A 23871-nucleotide genomic window follows, 5' to 3' on the forward strand; every position below is an offset into this window, starting at 1 on the left:
GAGCATAATACCTTTCTTTCTAGAAGTTTAAGAATCCTTTCAAATGAAAAGTACAACCTACAAGGCTCAACTCAGTTTACCTATGGAATCTTCAAATTAAAATCCCTTAAACCTTCAAGACCCTCCAAAGGAGCTATTCCAAAAATCTTTACTTTTAATTTGTTAACCAATTCTGCATGAATTAATAAAATGATGCCCTTCAAATCCACGACATCTCTTATGAAATTCGTATTCCAGTTGTGTACAGTGTATACCATTTATCATTGCATAATTCAATCAAAGTGAGGCTGGCCTTATTTTACCTAAAGGATAGTGAAACACAAATTCAAAGGTTCACACTCACATCAAAGTATCAAACATAATTGCAAAGAGACACTTTAGAGCATTTTCTCAACACAAAGTAAACAAATGAAGTAATGAACAATCTCCCCATTTGTGTTGTAGCATCTTCTACAGGCGAACATATGGCGCAATGGGAGAGTTACAATTGTGCAACCTAGAGGTCACATATTCAATTCTTGGAAACAGTTTTTTCCTATGACTTCGCCCATTGCGGGAGCTTTGTATACAGGAGTTGTTTACCATCTTCAACACGTACCCATGGGGTAAACTCTAGCACATGTAGCATTACTTTAACTTCAATTTTTAAGTGCTACACTTGAATTCAATTTCAAATCATTACCAATATTTTCTACATTATGTTTTAAGGGAGGCAAAAATTAATCAAATGTGTGTGCCAGGGGGAAGGTCTTTTATCTCTCTTAATTTAGTCTTGCGATCATCCCTTAAACTTGTTTTGATCTAAGAACCCAGGAAATTACTAAGTTTGAGACAAATAGCTTCAACTATGATAATTCCCTCTTTTTGTTAGTCATGATAATTCCCATTGCCATAATATTTATGCCTATCATACCCGGACTCTTCACTTTACCATGTTGTACAGGTGTCGGGTATGCATGACATAGGTATTGGTATGATACCCGGACTCTTCACTTTACCTTGCCTCCCTCTATGGCAGCTTTCACTTTGAAGAACCGGACACACTAATACGTACCCATACCCAACACCCGTACCCGAGTCCAGGTATCATAGATTTTTGCTAGACTCCACAAGACGAATGAAGATGACACATATACATATGAAGAAAAAAAAATCTTCAGATAAATATCTTGTTCCATACTGCAATTCACTTTAATAGTAGGAATATTTGTTTGATTTTCAATACCTGATCATAAGCATGCACATATTTGTCAAAGCGTCTGCGGGACTCCTAGAGAAGAAGAGAACTTAGCATGTGAATCAAAAAACCAAGTAATTAGAACTTAGAAACATTGCCATTAAAACCTACAAAGGGGGAAATCCAAAAATGGTACTGCCTTTTCATGTGTCAAACCAGAAATAAGACATATAAATGAAAATGGTAAATTCCGCTTCTTTTCCGCACTAAATTAAAAGTTTTTGTTACTACTCCCTTCCCATGCATGCAAACTAAAACACCTTGAAATACAAAATGATTGACTCAAATTATAAACAAAACCAACAAAAATACAAGTATTGTGTTCCATAGGTATGTTAATAAATAATAAGCTAAAGGTTGCATGACATCTAGCTTTCGCTGTGTTGAACTATGGGGTTCTGCATATATAGCAAGCTGCAAGTAGGTGTCCACCACCTAGGCTACTTTCCAATAAAATTGTTCCTTTCTCCCTCTCAGTCTTTCTTAATAACTTTCTTCAACTATACTAACCTGGTATATCTGCAGATTCTGCACTATGTTTAAATCAAGTGCATTCCTCGAGTCATTTTTTTCATTTTAACTTGTATGTTGATATGCTGAAGTAGGCCCTAAAGCCCCACGGTAATGATTTCTTAAATGAGAAGCAAGTGTGGAATTCAATTCTTTTATTGGTGCCATAAAACTGGATCAAAAAATAGTGTAAGTAACTGTTAAATAGAACTGATGCCCAAATTACAAGGCACTAATAAACACTCCAAATGGGTTGGACTTTAACCTTTAGACGAAACATGTTACAAAATATATCCAGTTCTAACACCTCTCATTTGAGTTCTTTCCCTTGCACTTAAAGAATCTTCAACATCATTAATTCACATTTCATAAGTACTATTCAAATGTATTCAAGAACATATGTCCTGCTGCGAGACCAGCCTAGCCTAGTGGTATTGGAAGGGAAATCTAGAATCAGCCATAAACTCACAGGCTTTGCATTACTCTGGTTCAACCTAGATTTAACTAATAATTGTGGTTTCAAAGTGATGGCCAACATCCAGAGTTTATTCCGCAGGCGGGACTTATGCTGGTCCTCCCTAAGACGGATTCCATGTTCTCAAGTGTATATTTCCTGCCACGCATGTTTTGCTAAGGTGAGTCTTGGACTGCCAAGCATCCACTAACGACCAGCACCTTAAAGTTAAAGGGGGTTTAAGAAAGGCCTGATACTATCACCGGTTTCGTTTTTTAATATTTTTATTTTTACTCCTCCTTCATATTTATCAAGATGCAAAAATATTTCTTTACATACAGAACGTCATTTTGTAGCCAATAGTGGGCTAGAAATTGCTTGAATACACAAACTTAGGCTATATTACCTTCTGAGCGATGTTTTCTTTACAAAAAAAAAAATTAAAAGTAATAATAAATCTAGCTCAGGCCTTCTATCAAGTATAAATATCTGAACAATAAAAGCGCCCCGTAAGAACCAGAATAAACATAACAGATGTTACTCCACATATAGTACGACATTAAGTGGTCAGGGGTGACTTCCATAAAAAAAAAATGCACATCTGTCTTTAATTCCATCATGGAGCCACCGGTAGAAATATTCAAGAAATTAATTATGACAGGGTAGATAGAAACATTGGCTATCCACAAAATAGAAGATTACCTTTGCATCTTGAAGATCGACATTCATAAAGTCCATCAGCCTATCAGTTAACACATGCTCCACCTGCGGCAGACAATTTGCCACATCTTATGAAAAAAAAAATCAAACTTTCCACACGAAATATAACAGCATTACCGCAAACTTCTGTGAAAAATATATATCCACTTCGTAAGATCCCTCTTTAAATGTATAAGCCTAATATAGGGTGGGCATTATCCAGGCTGTACTGAGCTTGAAGCAGGCAAGCTACATGAAACCCAACCATAAGGCAAGCCGAGCAGCCTGACCTCTGGCCAACCATCGAAAGTCCAAACCCAACCCTGAAGAAAATGTACGCTGGCCAACCTTTCTTCTAGAGTAAAATGGTCTTTGAAAGGAAAAAAAAAATGTTCTATAGTAAAAGTTCTAGTAGATGAAATAGACAAATTACAAGGTCCAACAGCCCAGAAAAAGAAAAAAAGTACGGCTAAAATTAAAGCCTTTATCATAAACAGTATGGTTAATATTAAAGCCTTTTTTCTTTTAATTTCTGAATAATGACTAATGTATTACATCAACAGTATTAGAGCCCATGTCCCAAACAATTTGAGGTCGGTTGGGTATCTCTTTCACCATCCTTTCCTATCAAGAGCTTTATCCTCTGCTAATTCTATAGAGCCCATACTGTCCATATTACTTCCATCCATGTCTTTTCCGATCTCACATCTCATTTCCATGCCAGCAACTTTACTTTTGTCAATCTTCTCACTGTTGTTTCACTATCTCTACACTGTACATGTCCATACCATCATACAATTATCTTCAATCATCTACCTCTATCTCTACTTTGTTCACTACGCATCGAACGCAACATTTTCATTTATGTTATTCATCATTCGGGTACGTTGTTTCTTAAAAGTGCAATATTTGTGATCATACATCAGTACATGACAAATAGTAGACCTAAAGAATTTTTTCCTTTTAACTTTTGGAGTAACATTCGAGTGCACAAGCCCGTCTTTGTACTTTTCCATTTCATCCATCTAATAGTTTGTAATTTTAATAGCTATACTCATTCCCCCATTATATATAACCATCTATAACATTCCCTTTTTGTCTAACAACTCACGTCCTTGGTTCACCACCATGTTTTCCTGTTGGGTACTAGACCATTATACTCTCCAAGTATATCTTCAGAAACTTTCCTTAAGATGACCACTATCCCCCTCAGAAAGGAAATGGATCAAAATATCTTGGAAGAAGCCACTTCATATCTTACCCAACATTTGGTGGAAATTATCATGTGCATAGTCTGTCTCTTGTCACTTACACTAAAAATACCAGGATAACAAATCTATCAGCAAATTTTAATTTCAATAGACTAGATAAACTACAGGTGTGACTTGTGAGGCATCATTTTCTAATTAAACCAATAGCAAATTAGAATAGAAAAGTCAGAGCAAAAAGTATACTAGAAAAACATCACTTATAAATATAAGGACTAGGAAGGGATTCATTGCATGGCGCAGAGGTAAAGTTGCCTCATTTCAACCTAAGCATCATTATTCCAAACCATGGAAACAGCATCTATGCAATGCAAGAATAAGGCGACATACATATACCCTTCCCATGACCCACCACCGTTGCAGGAACCTTGTGTACTAGACTTTTTTCTGTATAAATATAAACTTGGCTGATGTATTCTACATTGCTCGGAGGGGGAAAACCAAAATTGTTAATTGGACAAGGTCTGTACTTGCGCAAGCATACAAGACAAGTACATCATTAAAGTTAAGACAAGTACATCATTAAAGTTTTCAGATTCTGATTTCTAGCACCAGTGCCATCACACTCTTGCTGTATATCAAAGGCATTTATCAATGGCAATTTAAGCACTCACTTGGGAACGAAGAAATTCTTTATAAGTAGCAAGCTCGCGAAATGCATTTATAAACTTGGATATAACTGGACCTGCAGAAAGAAACAGCCATATAAGAAGCATGTCAAACAAGAGCTAGTATTCTTTTCATTTCTTTCATTTCCCTCTTTTCATGGCTTTTCGTTTTCTGGGTTTGGGTGGGGGGTGTGTACAAGACAGAAATGCTAATATAAGTGAGCTTATTGAGTATCATCAACAAACAAACTTGGACTTAGTTACCCTGCAATGGCTCTTGCCCTGGAAAAACAAACAAAGTTTGGATCAACCGTTCAAAATTCAAGTTTAAAAGGAACGATAAGATGAATCTAGTATTAGAACCTGAGTCATCATTACCGAAAATTTGAAATTTAAGATGGAAAATCCTACCCTTGACAGTACTTGGTTCAACCATTTAAAATTCAATTTTAAAAAGAAACTGGAACAAATCTAGTTTTAGAACCTGAGTGATTACCAAATGTTCAATGCCTAAGGTAGAAAATCCTATCTTTGAGTCTATGACAATATTACTGCTCATCAATGTTGTGACATGGAAAGGAAAACTAGGGATCTAAATCATATAAAGTGGATCAAAGATATAGATGATAGAGTTTTCGTGAATGAAGTAGAAATTAACATGAGGTTGAGAAGTTACTTCAATCAGCTGCTTAATGGCAGCCACGAAGGGAATATTGAATGTTGAATATTGAATATTGAATATTTTCATCTCTCTCATGAGAAAAAGGATCTTTGGTAGATAAGACGTATTAGGGTGACTGAAATGAAGAAAGCCTTAAGGAAAATGAAAGAGCATTGTGGAAATATGTAGATGTATTGTAGGTATAGTAAGGCTATAACTAAGTTATTTCATTAAATTATTAAAACCCATAGGATGCTTGATGAATGGAGAATAAGCATTATAATACTTACATACAAGAACAAATGTGATATTCAAAATTGTAACAATTATAAGAGTATCACGCTTATGAGCCACACATTGAAACTTTGGGAATGAGTTGTGGAACGGAGATTGAGATCAGTATCTCTGATATTCAAAAACCAATTTGGTTTTATGCCAAAACGATCCACAATGGAGGCGATATTTTTATTAAGAGAACTTGTAGAAAAATATAGACAGAAGGGAAAAAAAAACATCCATATAATATTTATAGACTTGGAGAAGGCATATGATAGGGTGCCTAGGGAAGTAATATGCTGAATTTTAGAGAAGAGAGGAGTTTCAATTAGTTATATTACTATGATCAAGGATATGTATCAAGGAGCCTAACTAGTGTTAGGACTAATGGAGGAGTGTTACAAAGAAGTTTTCCGTCATAATAGGTTTGCACCAGAGGTAGGCACTAAGCCCATTCCTATTTATTATAGTGATGGATGAACTCACAAGGTGTACCCAAGGTGAGGTACATTGATACATGTTTGTGGATGATATAGTTCTAGTGGATGGGACAATATTAGGAGTTAACTCAAAACTTGAGGTATGGAGGTAAGCCACAGAGTCTAAAGGATTTAAATTAAGTAGGACTAAAACAAAATATATAAAATGTAAGTTTAGTAAGAACAGACAAGGGAACAAAAAAATTTGAATTGGATGGCAGAGAGTAACAAAAAGTAAAGTTTTTAAATATCTTGGCTCGATCTTCCAAGATGATGTAGAGATTAGTGAAGATGTAGTTAATAGATTAAAAAGGGTAAATGAAATAGAGGAGCGCATCCGGGTTTTATGCAATCGAAAGATCTTATGGTAAAATTCTATAGATCAGCTATACGACCCACAATGATACACGGTTCTGAGTGTCGGGCCATTAAGAGACTATAAAAAAAATGCATGTAGCAAAAATGCGAATGTTTCATTGGCTATGTGGTCACATAGATAAGATATGATAAGAAATGAAATTATTAAATCTAATGTAGGAGTAGCACCAGTTGAAGATAATTTGTGAGAAAACCGCTTAAATGGTATGGCCATGTTCAACATAGAGATAGTGGTGCGGTGGTGAAGAGAATAGAGAGGACTTGTACAGCAGAGAGTAGGAAGCAAAAGAGGATAAGAGAAAAAGACATAGCTTAAAGTAGTAAGAAAGGATATGGATTCAATAGAAGTTGATGAAAGTATGATCCTAGATAGAAACGAATGACGGAAATAAATTTATGTAGTGGATTCCCATTGATTTTCTCATATACTTATGTAGCCAACTCCAAATTTTTGGATGACAGCTCAGATAATGATGATAATAAAACTTGTGGCATTATGACAGCCTCGGTGCTCATATATAAATGGAAATTGTTTTCTATGGTAATATATTGAAAGATTTGATCCTATTGGCATGAGTTTACATCTACACTAGCAACTTTATTAACTCAGTGACTCTAGTTCTTAAGTACAACATAATGGTGAAAATGTCTCAACCTCCTATTGACACGCTAACCGGATCATCTTGTCCACCGCCAAACGCTTCTAATGAATCTGCAAAAGTGGTGTCTCCAATACATGCTTCTCCAAGGGCTGCCCTGTGAAAGACCAAACAAGAAATTAGCAACTTTCTCTTCCTGGCTTCACATTTTCAACTTCATTATAACTGAGAAAGAAACAATTAGAATTAGCAAGAATGAATGTGGTACAAAAGTGTACGACTGTTTTTCAATCCTTTAAGTAGATTAAAATTTATGGCCTAAGCTGTCGTGGGGAAAATACTCCTGCCAAAACGCTGGAAAAAGATCCCCCAGGAACTATTTCCCAAACATTAAAAAGGAAAAACTACAACTTAATTACATTAAAATGTACGTGAAATTAGCTCTGAAAGATAATGTCACACAAATTGTATTGATTGTCAAGTTCTGATAGAAATCGGCAGCTGAAGGTCTATACAAGAACAAACAACAAAAACATTTGCAAAGACTTAAAACTTTGATTGGGCGGGATGAAAGTGATTGAGGCTTTGCCTGGAAATTGAGCTAATTTACTATTTGTACGCATTAGTTTACCAGTAATGTTCACTACACTGTTACAGTGCATTGTTGATGAGCATTCTAATATAGTAGCAGGACAATGACCACAGCTGGAAATTACGTTTTACTTTCTTATTCTCTGTACAACTAGTAGGTTTATGTATGTCTTTTGACTTTTTCAGGGTCTTTATTGAATATTTATTTGTCAAAGTAGTTATATACTTATATTTTCTGGTGCAAATTAGTTCATTTCACTAGTCAAGATACATCATTAAAAGTAAATATTATTGAAACAATTAAGCTCCCATTAAATTTGTGTTGAACTTCATTCAAATTGATAAGAGTAATATCCAGAATATATGTTACTAAACCACAAGAAAGTGCGGGACTTCCATCCTAGCTGCCTGAAACCAGAGAGGAATGAGACAGGTAACTTAATTTGTAACTTCTTGATGTCAAGGCACTAGAAACTAGCATTCAGGTAATCTATGCATTTTAATTAAGCGATTCAGCCAAATAACTTTCTACAACATCTTGTTTCATCGAAGTGGGGAAAACACTTCACAATAGTAGATATGCAAGCAACACGGCATCACATGGATCTCTTACCTATACCGTGTAGCTCTCTTCCTTGTTCATGATCCTTCATGAAATATTCCACTTTCTATTTGTAGATGTTAAATCATATTTTTGCCTTTATGATGCTTTCTTGCAGCTCTTTTCTTATGTTTTCTTTTTTTTTCTTTTTTTTAAAGGTTGCTGGGGGATCGCCAGCTTGGTCATCCAATTGGCAAGCCACAAAATGGCGTCATCATCGTCCATTCCCTTGTAATCCCATAAATCCTACTCTATCATATGCAGGATTAGATCATATATCTTCGATATTCTATCAGCTAAACTAGTAAGCACTTTGATTGTTTGTAGCATCTTATATAGGTATACCATCCAAGTGGCATGCTTACATAAAATGTTCGATAACTCAAGAAATAAAGAGATTTTATATACACACAAAGGAAGATTCTCATCTGAAATGACTACCAACTTCAATGCAACTACTAGTAACATTATGTTGTCAGTAATAAAAAATAGATAATAAAACAAAAACAGGTATGATATTCATCAGTTATCCCAAACTCAGTTAATCACATGTTTCACATAGCAAAACTAAGTACTAAGATTAGATTTTAAATATATAAAAAATTACTGGAAAAAGTTAGGGCATATGTCTTCACTATAATTATGTTAACAACAGAATTTGAATCAACTTGCTACAGAGAAAAGAGATGATATAATGAATTTGGAAATTGAATGAAACAAAAATATGGGAGCAATTGAGATGCTTACATGAACTTCTTACATCCTTTGTGTAAACTTTGACAGCGATCTTTTAACTCATCAGCAGTATTTTCTAGAGAACATATCTGTTCAATTAACACAAGATACAAGAATGAATACAAACAGTTATTTGGAAAATCTCTCTGGACGACAAGAATTATCTTGCAAGAGGCTAATTGGTCATTTGCTTTGTGGCTAGAAGTGTTACGAGCCAAAGAGCAGAATAGTCAGAACGGCGAAAACAAAAACCATGAGATAAATAAGTCTACAGGTCTTTCAAGTATGGCAAACATGCTCAGCTATTCCGTGGGGGTTAAACAGGAGAGGAAGTCAAGTGCTGCCAAATTTAGGAATTGAAAAAAAAAAAAGGTAAGAACTAGAAATATGTCATTACAATTACAAAAGCTAGCTAATTACATATGATTACAAAATATATGGTGCTCTGGCCCTCATAAGAACTTTCTTTAGCCTATTAGCTTATCAATAGGGTTTTCATGATACGTTGACATCGTATCACACGCAGGAAATAGAAAAATTAGCAACTAAATATATCCTGAACTCTTAACAAAAACTATAATGCAGGAACAAAAAATGCCCCACGAAAAGGCTAATAAAAACCATTGAGAAGGAATAAGCATGCATCTAGACCCCAGTGTATACTTCTATTCCCTTTTAATATTTAATGGGTGATACAACATATTCAAGCAAATTCTATAATCAAACTAGCCAAATAACAAGCGCAAAAGGCTCTCTCAACACAAGTTAAACTAATTACTCAGTCACGGGATTTTTCTTCCACAAACAGTCAACAAAGGACCAGGTAACGAAGCAAGACTATATTATTCATTGAAACTCATAGATCTGCAATTTCCCTGACACAAAACAATGTATTAAACAACCAAAGATTCACTCAGAAAAGGTAAACACTCACATTGCTTCATAATTTAGAACACTCTCAAAACAAATTCGGAGAACAGTTCAATAATCTTAATCAATGGCACAGCATTTCCTTTGTATAGAACATGTCTCTCACATTGAACCAGAAATTGACAACCAAAACTGTGTAAACGCGTAGGTTATCACCTGCTTCTGAAACATGGGTGAATCTTCTAGTTTGATAAACGTCGCCATTGCTGATGTCTTCTCGGCTTTTCTCTTGCAGCTAGAGCTTCTTTTTCTCAGATCGGAAGGGAACGAATGAAATTATTTGATTCGGCGGGGTATGTTTGTAATTTAATCCTTTCGATGAGATGGCCACTGGACACGTCAGCAAATTATGTCAGTGACCCCATGTATAATTAAAAAATAATTGTCGTACATTAATATATGTATTTATAATATTAAATACGAAATTATATGTGAATTTTAGAATTTTAGATTCCCATTGGACTGTCTGAGTGGTCAAGACTTCAGGCAAACCACTCAGTGGACGGAGATGATAGGTAAAGTAGGCTTAAACTTTTGAATCTCATCTTTCTCATCATCGTTTATGTATAAGAAAACATATAAATTTAATAGATATTTATAAATTCTAAAAGATTGTGATTAAATGTTCATATTATAATCAATGGTTATGGTTTTGTGCTTGTCCAAACCAATTCAATCCAATTAAAGTTTTTATGTTTATCCAGAAATTTAATTATATATCCTTTTTCAGAATTTAAATTCTTAAATGGAATAAAATATACAAAAACAACTTTAATAGAAACCTCTATCTCTATCTGCAATCCCCATGTAGGGATGGCAAGGGGTCGGGTACCCTTCCAATTAGTGAATACCAAAACCATTTCCATTTAAGGTACTCAATACCAAAACCGTTCCAAAACCGTTTAAAGAACCATTTAAATTTCCAAAACCGAAACCGTTCCATAACCATTTATCATCGGGTACCCGTTTACCATTTAACTTTTAAATTTTTTTTATTTGTCTATAAATGTATAATTCAATTTCTTAAAAAATAATATAACTTATCATGTTGTTCAAGTTTGAATGTATAATCTATAATTTTATTATATTATTTTATTTAATATGCTTGATCATGTTAAATTTATCATCCTAATAATATATCTTTACATATATGATTTATAATGTTATTACTATAATTCACTTTTTTAATTAAACGGTTCGGGTACCCTAAACCCGGCATCAAAAACCAAACCCGACCCTAAACCGTAACGGGTTTGAAAATCAAAACCAAAACCGTTTCCAAACCCTATAGGATCGGTTTTCGGATTTTAAAAGGACCGGGTATCCTATGGATAATGCTCGGATCGGTTTTTTTTGTCATCCCTATCCCCATGTCCATGCCATTAGAGGGGAGGAGGAGCGTCCCCCTTTTCCTCCTCCCCTCCAGTTTCCACTTTCTCCTTTACTCTCTTATTTCTTTATGAGTTTCTTTCTACGTTATTCAATAATGTTTTGATGTATCACCTCACAAATTTGGTGATTTTGCCTTCAGATCTAGTGGTTTTTTGTGACGATGATGTCCGTCTTTTGGTAAACTCTGATCAAGGTTGTGAAGGATATGTCTCAATGCTGCATCACATGCTCCATTCTTTGGCGAGGTTTTAACGCAATCCCTCATCGTGCAACGATTGCACCAAGGGCCCTGCCTACCTCTCAAAAAGAGTATCATCTCTTTGTTTTTATGGTCTACTTCTTACATCGTGATTCTACAAATAAATTTCATAAAAGTATTTCTACACTTCTACTTTCAAAGTGTATACACCATGAAAGTTAAGGGACAAAAATAAATCTTACAAAACATTCATATAACTTCGATGCATACAAACAACCATTCCAGTACAGAGGATAAATATTCCTAATTTTTTTTGAATCGAATTTTTTTTATTAAGAGCACTAAGGGAGTGCAAACCCATCAACTACAAGGCTGAAATGATAATATGATTGAAAACATTCCCAGAAAAAGACATGCTCCAAAATTTAATGTAGTCAAACCATTTATCAATGAAACTATCTAAAGAAGCTGCTGAATGGAGGCGTCCTTATGAATGGTCAGGCTATATAAAGTGGGAAATGAGTCTCTGAAGGTTGTTTCACCAGCCCAAGAGTCATTCCAAAAGCTGATCGAATTGCCTCTTCCAGCTTGAAAATAAGTCAAGCCAAACCAAACATTCCAACCCCCTCTAATGAATTTTCACAAACTGCACCCATATGGATTTCTGCTTTGCTTGATACACCATCCATATTTCTATGTGCCATACTTATAAGCAATGATTTTAAGCCAGAGTTGGTCCTTATTGATGGCAAACCTCCATAGCCATTTACCCAGAAAGGCCTTGTTCAAGGTGACAAGGCACTTTATCCCAGGACCTCCAGCTTCTACAGGAAGCTTAATGCAATTCCAGTTAACCAAATGAACTTTTGTCTCCTCAATTTTTATCACCCCACAAAAATCTTCGCATGATTGACTCTATCCTACCAGCAATGGAGGAGGGGATGGGAAGGATGAACATCATATAGACAACGAGGTTAGAGAGAGTGCTTTTGAGAAGCATTAGCCTCCCAGCTTTTGATAAGTTGTTTCAGCTCCAACCTGACAGCTTCTTGTCAAAGCTAGCAATCAAAGGGCTCCAAATATTTTTATCTTTGTGTTTTGCCCCCAGCGGAAGTTCCGAATAATTTGTAGGCAAGCTGCATATGCCACACCCCGGTGCTTCAGCTAAAATATCCACATTCATAACACTTCCCAAGGGGATGATATTACTTTCGTTAAGATTAACCTTCAACCCCGAAATAACTTCAAGGTCTAAAAGGATAGCGCGAACGTTGACTACTTGTTCCACACTTCCACCAAAAAAACATAAAGTGTCATTAGCATATAATAGATTAGAAATTGTGAATGAATATGATATGATGGTTATGTTGGCCCTTTCGATATTACCATTAGAGATTGCGCTATCTAACATGAACCTAAGAATGTCCATTCCGAGAATAAAAAGAAAAGGTGATAAGGGTCGCTCTATCTCACTCCTTTCGAAGAATTAAAAATTTTTATAGCAGCCCCATTTACTAGGATCGAAAAATATGCGGAGGTCACACACACACTTTTCAATCTAGGAAATCCATTTACACCCAAAACCCTTTCTTTCCATCGCCTAGAACAGAAAATTCCAACTCACATTGTCAAAGGCTTTCTCCATATCAAGCTTACACATAAGACCAGATTTCTTAAGTTTAGAGTAATGATCCACAATCTCATTTGCTATCAAAGAAGCATCGATAATCTATCTATTTTCTACGTAAACATGCTGAGCCTCATTAATAATACCACCCAGCACTTTCCTCAATCTTTTTGCAAGAACTTTTGCCAATCATTTGTAGCTGCTACTAAGCAAACTAATCGGCTTGAAGTCTCTGATGTTATGGGCACCCGCTTTCTTAGCAATTAGAGTGATAAAAGTGGTATTCATTGATTCCACAAACTCTGGGTTCCTATGGAGTTCATTAAAGAAATCCATAATGTCACACTTTACAATGTTCTAGGACCTCTTGAAAAATTCCATGGTAAAACCATCTGGACCTGGGGCTTTATTACCCTTATAACTATCAAGTGCAGTTTTGATTTCTCCTTTTTCAAATGACCTTTCTAACTATTGGGCTTCATCCGAACCAAAGGCACTGAGGGGCAAGTCATCAAAAGAGGGTCTTTTCTAAAAATCTTCATCAAAATGATCCTTATAAAAGGCTGCAATATCTGATTTTAGATCACCTTCTATGGAAATCTCTCTTCCATTAATGCACATGGATCTGATATAGTTTCGATTTCTGTGAATAGAGGCCATCTTGTGGAAGAATTTTGTATTTTTTTCCCGCTGCCTTCAGCCATCTAATTCTGGATTTTTGCCTCCACAATAACTCTTCCACATTAAGAAGATTAGAAAGCTCTCTCTTATTTGCCTCACTGACAGCTTGGTCTTCTCTTGAAAGAAAGCTCCTCATATTCTCTTGATCATAAAGAGAGTTAATATCTTCTGATAAGCTTTTAATTTTGAGACTAACTTTGGTATACTTACTCCAATCTTTCAATCTAGTCTTTAAGAGCTTTAACCTCTCAGTTAAACGAAAGCTAGCATGACCGGTTGGTTGAATAGAGTTCCATCATACCCTTACACGCTCTTCCAGGATATCATTTAGTAGTCAGTGGTTTTGGAAGCGGAAAGGAGTAGAGCCCCATTTCACAATACAACCTTCTAGAAGAATCGGGTGGTGATCAGAAGTATGCATAGGAATGAGGGATTGGAAGACGAAATCTAAGTGATCTTCCCAATCAATAGTTATTAAAAATCTGTCTAATCTAGAAAGGGAAGGGTGATGATGCAGATTCGACCAAGTGAATTTACCATTTTGAAGCAGAAGGTCTCTGAGGTTATTCCTGAAGACAAAAGCTTTGAAATTCTCTCATATCCATTGAATTTGCGCTAGTCCCATATCTCTCATGCGTATACAAGACATCGTTAAAATCACACCCAATTACCTAAGACCCATTACACAGCACTCTGAATCCTACAAGCTCCTTCTACAAAGTATGGTTTCTATTTGCAGTAGATCCATAAACACCAGAGAAAGCCCAGCTAAAGGACTTAGACTTGGAACGAAAATTTGCAGAGATAGAATGCTCCACGATTTTATGGCTAATCAACTCAAAAAGGTCATAATTCCACAGCAAAACAACTCTACCAGAGGGTCCCTTTGCTGGGATAGAAAGCCAATCCCTATGATTGCTACCCCAAACTGACTGAAAAATAAAGGCATTAAAATCAATAATCTTTGTTTCTTGCACGCACGCAACCTGCCCTTTCCATTTGTTTAAGTGGTGCTTAACCACAACCCTTTTGTCTACCCCAAACATGTATGCCTGACATGAGAGGTTGTCACTAGAGAAGCCCATGACCCCTCGGTTCTTGGGTGGGTAGTGGTGTGAGTTTTTGGGTTTAGATGTGGGTTTTTTGTATGGTACTGGGTAGGCAGGGGTAGTGGTGTGAGTTTTTGGGTTTCAATGGCGATAAAGTTCAATCAGTTTTTGATAATGAAATTCATATATTCTTAAGACTTCGAAGAAACTGAATACAACAATCTAGAGCTACAAAACCTGTAATTCATTCACTATATATCTAGCCCCTCCATTCCTACCAAGTATATGAACTCTAATTAATTGGATTTCGAAAATATCTCCCCGCCAGTCTCGACGGTTGCAGCGCCTGCTTCATACAGTGCTTGAATCAGGCTCAATTGTTGACCTTAACCCACCACGTATCATCATTTGTGCATAGAACTCTGCATGCTCCTGTCAAACAAATATATATTCCAGTTATTATTCATTTTAGATGATTAATCTGACTGAAAGAGACTTTATCCAAAAATATTTTAACATAGAAAGTTGTTGGTCCATCCATAGGAGGAATTGCCCAAGAAATTATTTTTGCTTTAAATGTAAAAAGTTGCAGCTGAGAATTTCTTTGAAGTGTAAACGACCTGAGACATACTACTTGGAAGCAAAGAACGCAAGCCATGAAACCAAAAATATATCTTTGTAGGTATCCATCCATTCAACAACCTGTTCACAGTAGCCTGAAGATCCATGAGGATGACAGTCATATCACTTACATTCTTTTTAAGAGATCGCTCCTAACAAAACCAATCTACCCATTGAACTAAAATCCTAGGGAATAGCTCAAACAGAAGTCTCGAGCCATTCTGATTACAAGACCTCCCAACAGACGCACAACAAATGGTCAATTCAAGAATTACAAGTCAGCAAATGTGCACCATATATATTTCTACAGTAGAGTCGATTTCCCTTTGACAAAAAAATTGAAAGCAGAAGTCCCAACGAGGTTGGATATTTTGGAATGAGATGCAACAAGGAAAACAAGCTTAGCCATTGAAAATCTATAAAAGAGAAGTATCAACATGGATGACGTTTGTTTTCTTTGTAAAGAGAAGGAAAGGAATGTTGAGGTTTGCAATTTGGAACACAGGCTCTAAGCTCATGAAGTAATTTGGTTAAGTGCAATGAAGTATAGAATGAATAGGTAACTTAGAGCTATAATACAGGAGGTAGCAAAAATGAAGAAACAAAAACAAAAACAAAAAAAGGTGTAAATTTTCTAAATTTGACCAGCCAATTTTTTGGACCATTTAGCCTTCAAGGGAGATTGCTCTTTATCAGTTCATCTTACTTTTTGGTTTTGGGAACAACATTGATTGTTGGTGATAGTCTTCTTTTTGATGTAATTGTCTAATTGAATAATCTCTAGTAGATAAGCTTCTAGGTTTTTAATTTGTTTCACACCCTTTCCAGCTTTTCAATGAAATTATTCTTTGATGCTTCAAAAAAAAGAGCCAAATCCAACAATCTACTATTCTAAAAGAATAGATATCTGCTGACCACTTTTAACCTCAGTAGTTCAGGTTTATAACCTCAGTTTTGTGCAGAAAAAAGGAGAGCTTCTCACCATAAAGTGGATGGAAAGTAAACTCTTGATAACTTGTGACAATAGCCAAAATAGAATTCAACAAACAGATAATTGGGTCATAAAGTTGAGAGATAAAACAACATTTGCGGATGCCTTCATTTGGTATATCAACAGAAAGGTTAAACAGCAAAAATTCACCAGAAAATGAAGTAAAAGGTTCAGCAGGCAATGATCAATATTTTGAAATATGTGATTAATGAGTTCCGATCATTAAAGTACTTAAGATATTCAGAATAACGAAGCGTCAAAAGAATTCAGATATACTTTCCATATAAGTTAGTGCATTGTATAGACCTCTAGCGTAAACACCAGTCTTCTTCATTCTTTAGTTGTGTGTTGCGAAGATTGTCTTCATATTGGAATCTTTGCACTTATCTTTGTTTGCTTCTGAATTTATAGCGTGTCCCTACCATTTTTAGACCTTAATGGGCATGTTTACTATTTGTTCTTTTTCATATTTTTTAGGGCATGAATGATGTCAAAGCAACTTTTTAATTGAGTTTCCATGTGATAGGAAGATTTTAAATACACACAGAAGTCACTTTAAGCCATTACGGAGCCCTTAACCCTATAATGGAGTACGGGGAAGAAACAGGTAGTTGCTATTTGACAATATCATGCACCTTAATTAAGACATGACCAGAAAACAACTACACAGTATTTCTAAATAAGCAAAGGGAGCAACTATTTCATAGTAAGAAAAGTAAGAAAAGAAATAAAGTTCACATAACAAATTTAACGGTATTGATCCCCTGTTGAGTCCTCAATAAATGGACATGAATAATTAGTGGTCAATTGGCACTAGTGTGGCTTAAAACATTTCAAGGATACCTAATATGGTGATCGATATGTTTGTTGGTAGTATTGGGTGATTAAGAAAACCAAAGACACTGAAAGGCAAAACCTAAGTTGCATCCAAAAGGAAGAAATTGCTGAAATTCCCACAGATAATTAAAATTTTGATTTCTAAGATCATATTATAAGAGGATCTAACTTATCTGATCCATATTTCCATTCCCAAATGCAGAATGTATGTAAGCTTGCATGCACAAGGGCAGAGCATGTCTTTTCGTCGTGTGTTCATACAAGTGTGCACGTGATACACATGAACATGTAAGTTTTCCTTTCCAACATCAATAGGGTTCATGGGAAGATTCTTCGTATTGGGTACATTCAACAACCTTAAAGTGTGGCGGAGGTGATTAGTTTTTTTTTTCCCACTTTATCACAGTACCACAAGCAGCACTTCAAAACTCTTCCTCAAAATTTTCAAATACCTAAAAATTTTACTTCTGGTGCAGCAAATAGGATGAACCGATTAAGTTACACATGCAAACTGACACGTTCTTTGGTATGTGAAACACTAAATTATGTGAAGCAAAAAAAAACGTATAAGCAGCGATTGTGCACAAACTACAGGATGCCAAAAAAGCACGAGAATTTACCTTAACAGTGACAATAACAATTGCGACTCCATTTTCACGAGATACTTGGAAAAGTCTTCTTGCATCATCAGGGGTAACAGATGGAACAACATGGGGCAGCACCTTTGCAACTACAATAAAATAGATGCAAAATAAGTAAGCAACTTAAAAGAGGATTACTATCTCACTTTCCTGTCCGAAACAAGACTGTGAAACATTAAAAAAGTTGTCAATCAAGCAATCGACTGTTGGCTTATAACCCATTCAGTATATGATGTTTGTTTTTCATAATCACCAGAAAAGTCTTATCAATTTTTTTGGGTTACAGTAGTGAAAATTTGATCAAATTCGAATAGCATTGGCCACAATTCAAAGACTTGCGCTAGTAAGATACAAAATTTAGTCACAGTAGAGGAATCAAAAGAGTCCGGAAATGTAGCAAATGTTCACATAATTGAGTCGTTCTCAGAAATTCATATGCCAAAATGAATGTTACCTAACTTCTCGGTATGACGAGCATCATCAATCAACAGAACTCTATAACTGTCTCCACTCCCAGGACCTTTTTTGTTCTTCAATCGTCCAATATCTCCTCCTGTAGTCCACAAGAACCAAACGGCCAGAGAATTACAATCTCAGCAACTAAATTTCATTTCAACACACCTATCAATTTGAGCAAAATCTTCAATCAAGAAAGACTTAGAAATTAGAAGGGAACATAAAAATATCAAGCAGAACACTACAAGAATGGAAAAGAATTAGAAGAGCCAGGCAAGAAACGAAAACCTTCAAGAACTTGTGTAGAAGGGTCGAACTGTGACTGATCGAAGGTCGGTCGTTCCAAGACACCGGCACCACCCTTGGAAGATCCAAACCTGGCATTCACACTAACAGATTGACAAACAACCCATCCTTTCGCCGCAGTTGAGACCATGTTTTGCTTCTGAGTCGGAGACACAAAGGGAAGCTGCAAATGCCGTATTTGCGTTGGCAAAAACGATGTCGGCAATGCACCGGTGACGGTTACGGCCATTTTCGACATCCCTATCAACCACAATAGAGAGAGCGTTTGAGGGTTTTGGTCCTTTTGGACCTTTGGTTGCTTTGCAGTTGCGGACTCCAGATGCTTGGGGATGACAAATATGGAGTTGTGGGCCACTTTCCATAAAAAAATCTAATGCCGTTGTTTTTTAATATTCAAAAATCAAAGAAACAATTATTAAAAGTTAAATTTTTTTTATGTCCTTTTAAATCTTAATCAATTCCAAATAATGAATTGTGCATTGGTTGCTGTTTTTTTAAAAAAACTTAGAGAAAATATTTTCTTTAAATTTAAATATTGTTTTATGATTATTTTTTTTTGTGTTGGGCTCAAATTGCAATAGATTTTATAGCTTTATTTTTTATACTTATGTTTTTAATATTTTGGAAGGAAGTAGTGTAGGATTTATTTTTATTTTTTTATTGCTAATAAATGATTGGTGTGGGATTATTACAATATTTGACTGCAATGAAATTATGGAAGCATCTTGAATCTTTTTCATGATAGCCTTGTGGCCAAAAATTTTGGTCCACATAGTATTGTAGCCATGTTTATGGTTATTTGCCAAAAAAAAATCATACAATTGATAATCCTATTGAGGAACAAATAATATTAGATCACGCCAATTTTTCCTTATAAATAAGGATTATAAACTTACGTGATTATTGGCCTCTCCTACGCCTGGGCGGGAGATCATTCAGTTCTAGTGTTTGGAGATAGGAGTTTATAATGTGATGAATCTATAGGGTCTGATCGTGGTAGAACTTGTTGTCAATCCAAAGAATTGATAGGGGATTGTGCACCAATATGGCTGTCATGAAACAGACTGTATGTAATTTGATAATACAAAATTGATGGTTCGAGAGTGCTTTCCTGAAAAAGATTTAAAATTTATTGAGTGTCACGTGAAAAAAACAGGAGATAGACGATAAATACCGAAATGAAAATATTTCTATTGAAATAATAAAAATAATACATCACTGGAATGTATTGGAGTTTTCATTGGGGAAACGTTGTTGAAATATATGGAAATGCATGCTTTACAAGCTAAAATAACATAATAGTGTTGGAGGCTACATCCACAGAGGCGTGAAAGGAAATAAATTGAATATGTAAATAAACCTTCTTAGTTAAGCAATCCATCCTTACCCGATTACTAATTGACCAATCCATTCCTTGTATTATTTCAAATTTGACAATTGGTGCAGGTATAAGGTCAACCTTAAAATAGACTGCCCTATTCATAATTCACAGTTCTTATATACTATAGTAAGGGTTACTGACCTCCCAAAAATTGACGTTACACTTAATCCCTTGTCTAACAATCCTAGTTTAAGATAAGTTCTTAAGGAAAAATCTTCTTTAATGAAATAATGTGTGGCTCCAGAATCTATTAAAATGATAACAGGGATGTCAAATAACTTCAATGTACCTGCAATAAGGATTTCGAAGTCCTATGCTTCAACCCTAGTGACATCATAGATCCTAGCAGTGGTGGATCCATAAAAAAGATTAAGGGGGCTAGGTTAGCGTTGAGCAGGGGGCAAAAGTTGTTGCCCTTGAAAATTTTTTAGCGCTATTTACTAAAAAGTGACATCGAGTAAGTAATTATCTATATAGTCGTTAAATTACACACCACAAATTAAAACATAAAATATTCTAAGATAACAAAAAAAAATCATTTAAATTGTGCTCGACGATTTTTGATTGAGCATAAATCATCTATCATAATATATGAGAGTGTATCAATTTAATAGTTATATTTTATATGTTAACCATACATGTTCTATGGTTATTAGAAAATATAAGTATTTTTGATAATATATGTGTAAAGAAAATTTTTCCAAATTTAAGGAGCTAATGAGGAGAAATGCATGTAATTTTACAAAAAAGTATTGTTTGTCTCACATTATAAATAGTGTATATATATATATATATACACTTTTTTCAAAAGGTCAGGGTGAGCTTGAGTCGATCTTCAATACAACATGACTCCATAAGTATATGTATATACATATACATATATAATCAACGAGAGGTGGCTTGGTTGACAATCGGTTGGGTAGGCATATATGTGTGCAAGGTTCGATTCCAACCGCAAACATATTTCTCTGCGATATTTCAAGAAAATAATTTTTTTAAAAAATTTTTAGGCCCACCCTGAGATATGATGGATCCTAGATCCACTTGTCTGATCATTCTGTCTAGCGAATTGATTTCCTCTATGTAACACTCGAAAAATTTACCAAGTATATTATCGAACCTCTGAACACGTGTAGGATTCCCAAAGTGGTTCACGTATAAATTTAGCACGAAAAAATTTAAATAAAGAAAATGGAAGTTAGCGAATAAGAAATTCACTTTGACAACCACATGTATGCATGCACAAAACATAAACTCGGGTGTTTAGCGAATGTCGTGCACATGTTGAACATTAGATATTTGAAAATATAATAACAAGATAGTTAAAGTTAATAAATAATATTAAACCATAAATTGATACAAGGTGATTGTTGTAACCTTGATTACGACGTAGGTGTGAGTCTGAATGTGTCATTATAACCCACCTGAGATTCACTAGATACATGGATGACATGAGCGGTATAGGAGACTCGAATATGTGTAAGATGTGTGAGGCTCTACCTGTTTCTGTGTGGATAAACATGGGACACGTATGAATGCGTTATTCATGAAGAGCTACCTACTATGAAATGATGGAATAGGGGACGCGAACGATTGTCACGCATGATTTGATCCAGTGTATGAGAAGCTATATTGATATGCGCGAAAGCCACATATGGGTTGAATGACATGCAAGGATTCTAGAAAGCTAGATAGAGATATTTTACGGGGTGCTTCTGATTCTCGCTTTCATGATGACATCCAACGGCCATCAAAATATTCCCCTCCTTTGATATCTCATAAGGCTACATCTTATCAGTCAGAAGTGCATACCTGAATGGAGAGGTTCCCGCTGTAATGATTCTGGCGGGGAATCTCTGATGGCTTCCTTTTGCTTGACTCCTTGATCTTCTTCTTCCTCCAAATCTCTCTTCCCTTACTTTTCCCCCGAAAAGCCTCCCCCTTTCTCAGTGATCCTTTGTGCTTATATACACCTTTTTGGCTTCCCTATCATGTCTTGTTTTTCCTCCTTTTTTGGCCAGTTGTCCTATACTTTTTTTTTCATGTTCTTACAGCTCCTCTTTGGTTCCTATCGTGCCTGGACTAAAGGACATCCATTTTTTCCTTTACTAAAAAACCTTTGTTAGACAGCCACCTGTCCCTGGATGCCGCCCCTTTCTTGGTTGTCATTTCTGTCTGGAGTGGTCGATCACGTGGACTGGTTCGCTCCTAAAATTTGATGTGAACTCTCACTTTACCCTGAATGAATGGGAAGTGGTTAGGTCTAATTCTTAATGGACCGCGCTAGGTATTGGACTGGATGTATCAGGATGTGTGGGCCTTTTTGATAGGCTCAGTTGAGAGTCAAGGGCATTGTTTTGTTTATCTTTATTCAAAAAATCATGCATTTCTAGAAGTTTGGGGAAAAATTCATAATTATTCATAGGTTCTTAAGCACATAATAAAAAATGTAATATGTGAAATGAAATAAACATAAAAACTTATTATTTGTGTAATAAACTAATAATATGGTTATTACAACAAATTTTAATAAATTTTTTTTGATAGGAAAGGTAATTTTATAACACACCATAAAACATAACCTACAAACTAGACATAGCCCAAGCTGGAACTTTCCCCATCCACACTCTGGTACCTAGAGTGCGATGAGAGTTCCTAGCCATGAAATGGGCAACCTGATTCAAATCACGTTGTTCATGAGAACACAAAGACACACCTAAATTATCCATTAACAAAACGCACGACTGAAGCACCGCCCTGACGGAAGCACGGTGGAAAGAACAGTCAGAAAGGAAGCGGCACACTATAGCTGAGTCTGATTCCAGCTGAAAATCATGAAAACCCCTGTCTTTGGCTACTTGTAGACCCACCAGAACAACAAGAGACTCAATTGCCACCGAGTCCTTGCCTATAACAAGAGAAGGCGAAGCTTACTTGACCTCTATCATCTCGCATAACACTACCAACACCACAAGTACCTTTGTCATTAAAGCAAGCTCCATCAACATTGAGCTTAAATAGACCACTTGGTGGCGGTGCCCAGACTACTGCTGTACTTACTGTAGGATCACCATGCCTAACATCTTGGGTTGCCATAGCTTGCCTATAATCTTCAATGAAGTTATTGCCCAACCTTACCATAGTAGCATAAGAGGTCCATTTTCCTTCAAAAATAAAGTCATTCCTTTTTTCCAAATAAACCATGCAAACACAGTGAAAATAACCTTCACTGAGGTCGTTGAATAAGCTAAAATGTGGGCAGCCCAATCAATAAATTTTAAGTGACATCCCCCACTATTGTACTCCGCAGGAAGAACACTAGACCAAACCTCCTTAGCCATTTGACAAAGTAACAAAATATGATCTACAATTTCATCCTCCTTGGCACATAGTATACACCCACTAGAAGGAATGACTCGTCAACGATGTAAATTTGAGTTACAAGGGATGCAGCCATGCGCAGCTCCAAACAGAAAACGCTTAATTTTACTTGGCACCTGAATGTCCCATAATGCTCTCCAAGGGAAGGAGCAACCATGATTAGATGAGGAGCCAACCATGCTTTGCTCCTTTTTCAACTGCACAGCTAATTTGTAACCAGATTTGACATTGTAGCAACCATTTTCTATCCAGTGCCAACTCATCACATCCTCCACCGAGTTTA

General features: G+C 35.8%; 3 protein-coding genes across 6 annotated transcripts in view; all 3 read right to left on the bottom strand.

Moving 5' to 3' along the window:
* The window catches only part of LOC119994653 (ADP-ribosylation factor GTPase-activating protein AGD4-like), a 29684-nt gene extending 19364 nt beyond the window's left edge, over positions 1 to 10320 (bottom strand). For 2 of the 4 annotated variants that reach the window (XM_038841248.1, XM_038841247.1), the window contains exons 1-6: positions 10183 to 10320; positions 9109 to 9185; positions 7226 to 7326; positions 4783 to 4853; positions 2904 to 2966; positions 1226 to 1270 (exon numbers count right to left, since the gene is read on the bottom strand). In XM_038841248.1, coding sequence (XP_038697176.1) covers positions 1226 to 1270; positions 2904 to 2966; positions 4783 to 4853; positions 7226 to 7326; positions 9109 to 9185; positions 10183 to 10230 — 405 coding nt within the window. In that variant the 5' untranslated portion in view covers positions 10231 to 10320. Of the gene's footprint in view, positions 1 to 1225; positions 1271 to 2903; positions 2967 to 4782; positions 4854 to 7225; positions 7327 to 9108; positions 9186 to 10182 lie in introns of those variants that run through there. The other 2 variants (XM_038841249.1, XM_038841252.1) reach the window with 2 other exon arrangements.
* Positions 10321 to 15125: 4805 nt separating this feature from the next.
* Positions 15126 to 19151, bottom strand: LOC119989532 (ATP-dependent Clp protease adapter protein CLPS2, chloroplastic-like). Its single transcript, XM_038835133.1, has 4 exons — positions 18809 to 19151; positions 18519 to 18617; positions 18044 to 18153; positions 15126 to 15406 (listed from the first exon to the last, which is right to left on the bottom strand). The coding sequence occupies exons 1-4, from the start codon at positions 19062 to 19064 to the stop codon at positions 15326 to 15328; spliced, it is 546 nt and encodes a 181-aa protein (XP_038691061.1). The 5' UTR covers positions 19065 to 19151; the 3' UTR covers positions 15126 to 15325.
* Positions 19152 to 22789: 3638 nt separating this feature from the next.
* LOC119995505 lies at positions 22790 to 23348 on the bottom strand. The gene is made up of 2 exons (XM_038842025.1): positions 23186 to 23348; positions 22790 to 23115 (listed from the first exon to the last, which is right to left on the bottom strand). Exons 1-2 carry the CDS (start codon positions 23346 to 23348, stop codon positions 22790 to 22792), a joined length of 489 nt encoding a protein of 162 aa, XP_038697953.1.
* Between the last annotated feature and the right edge of the window lie 523 nt (positions 23349 to 23871).

The sequence above is a fragment of the Tripterygium wilfordii genome, chromosome 3, assembly GCF_013401445.1.
Source record: "Tripterygium wilfordii isolate XIE 37 chromosome 3, ASM1340144v1, whole genome shotgun sequence".
Classification (NCBI taxonomy): Eukaryota; Viridiplantae; Streptophyta; class Magnoliopsida; order Celastrales; family Celastraceae; genus Tripterygium; species Tripterygium wilfordii.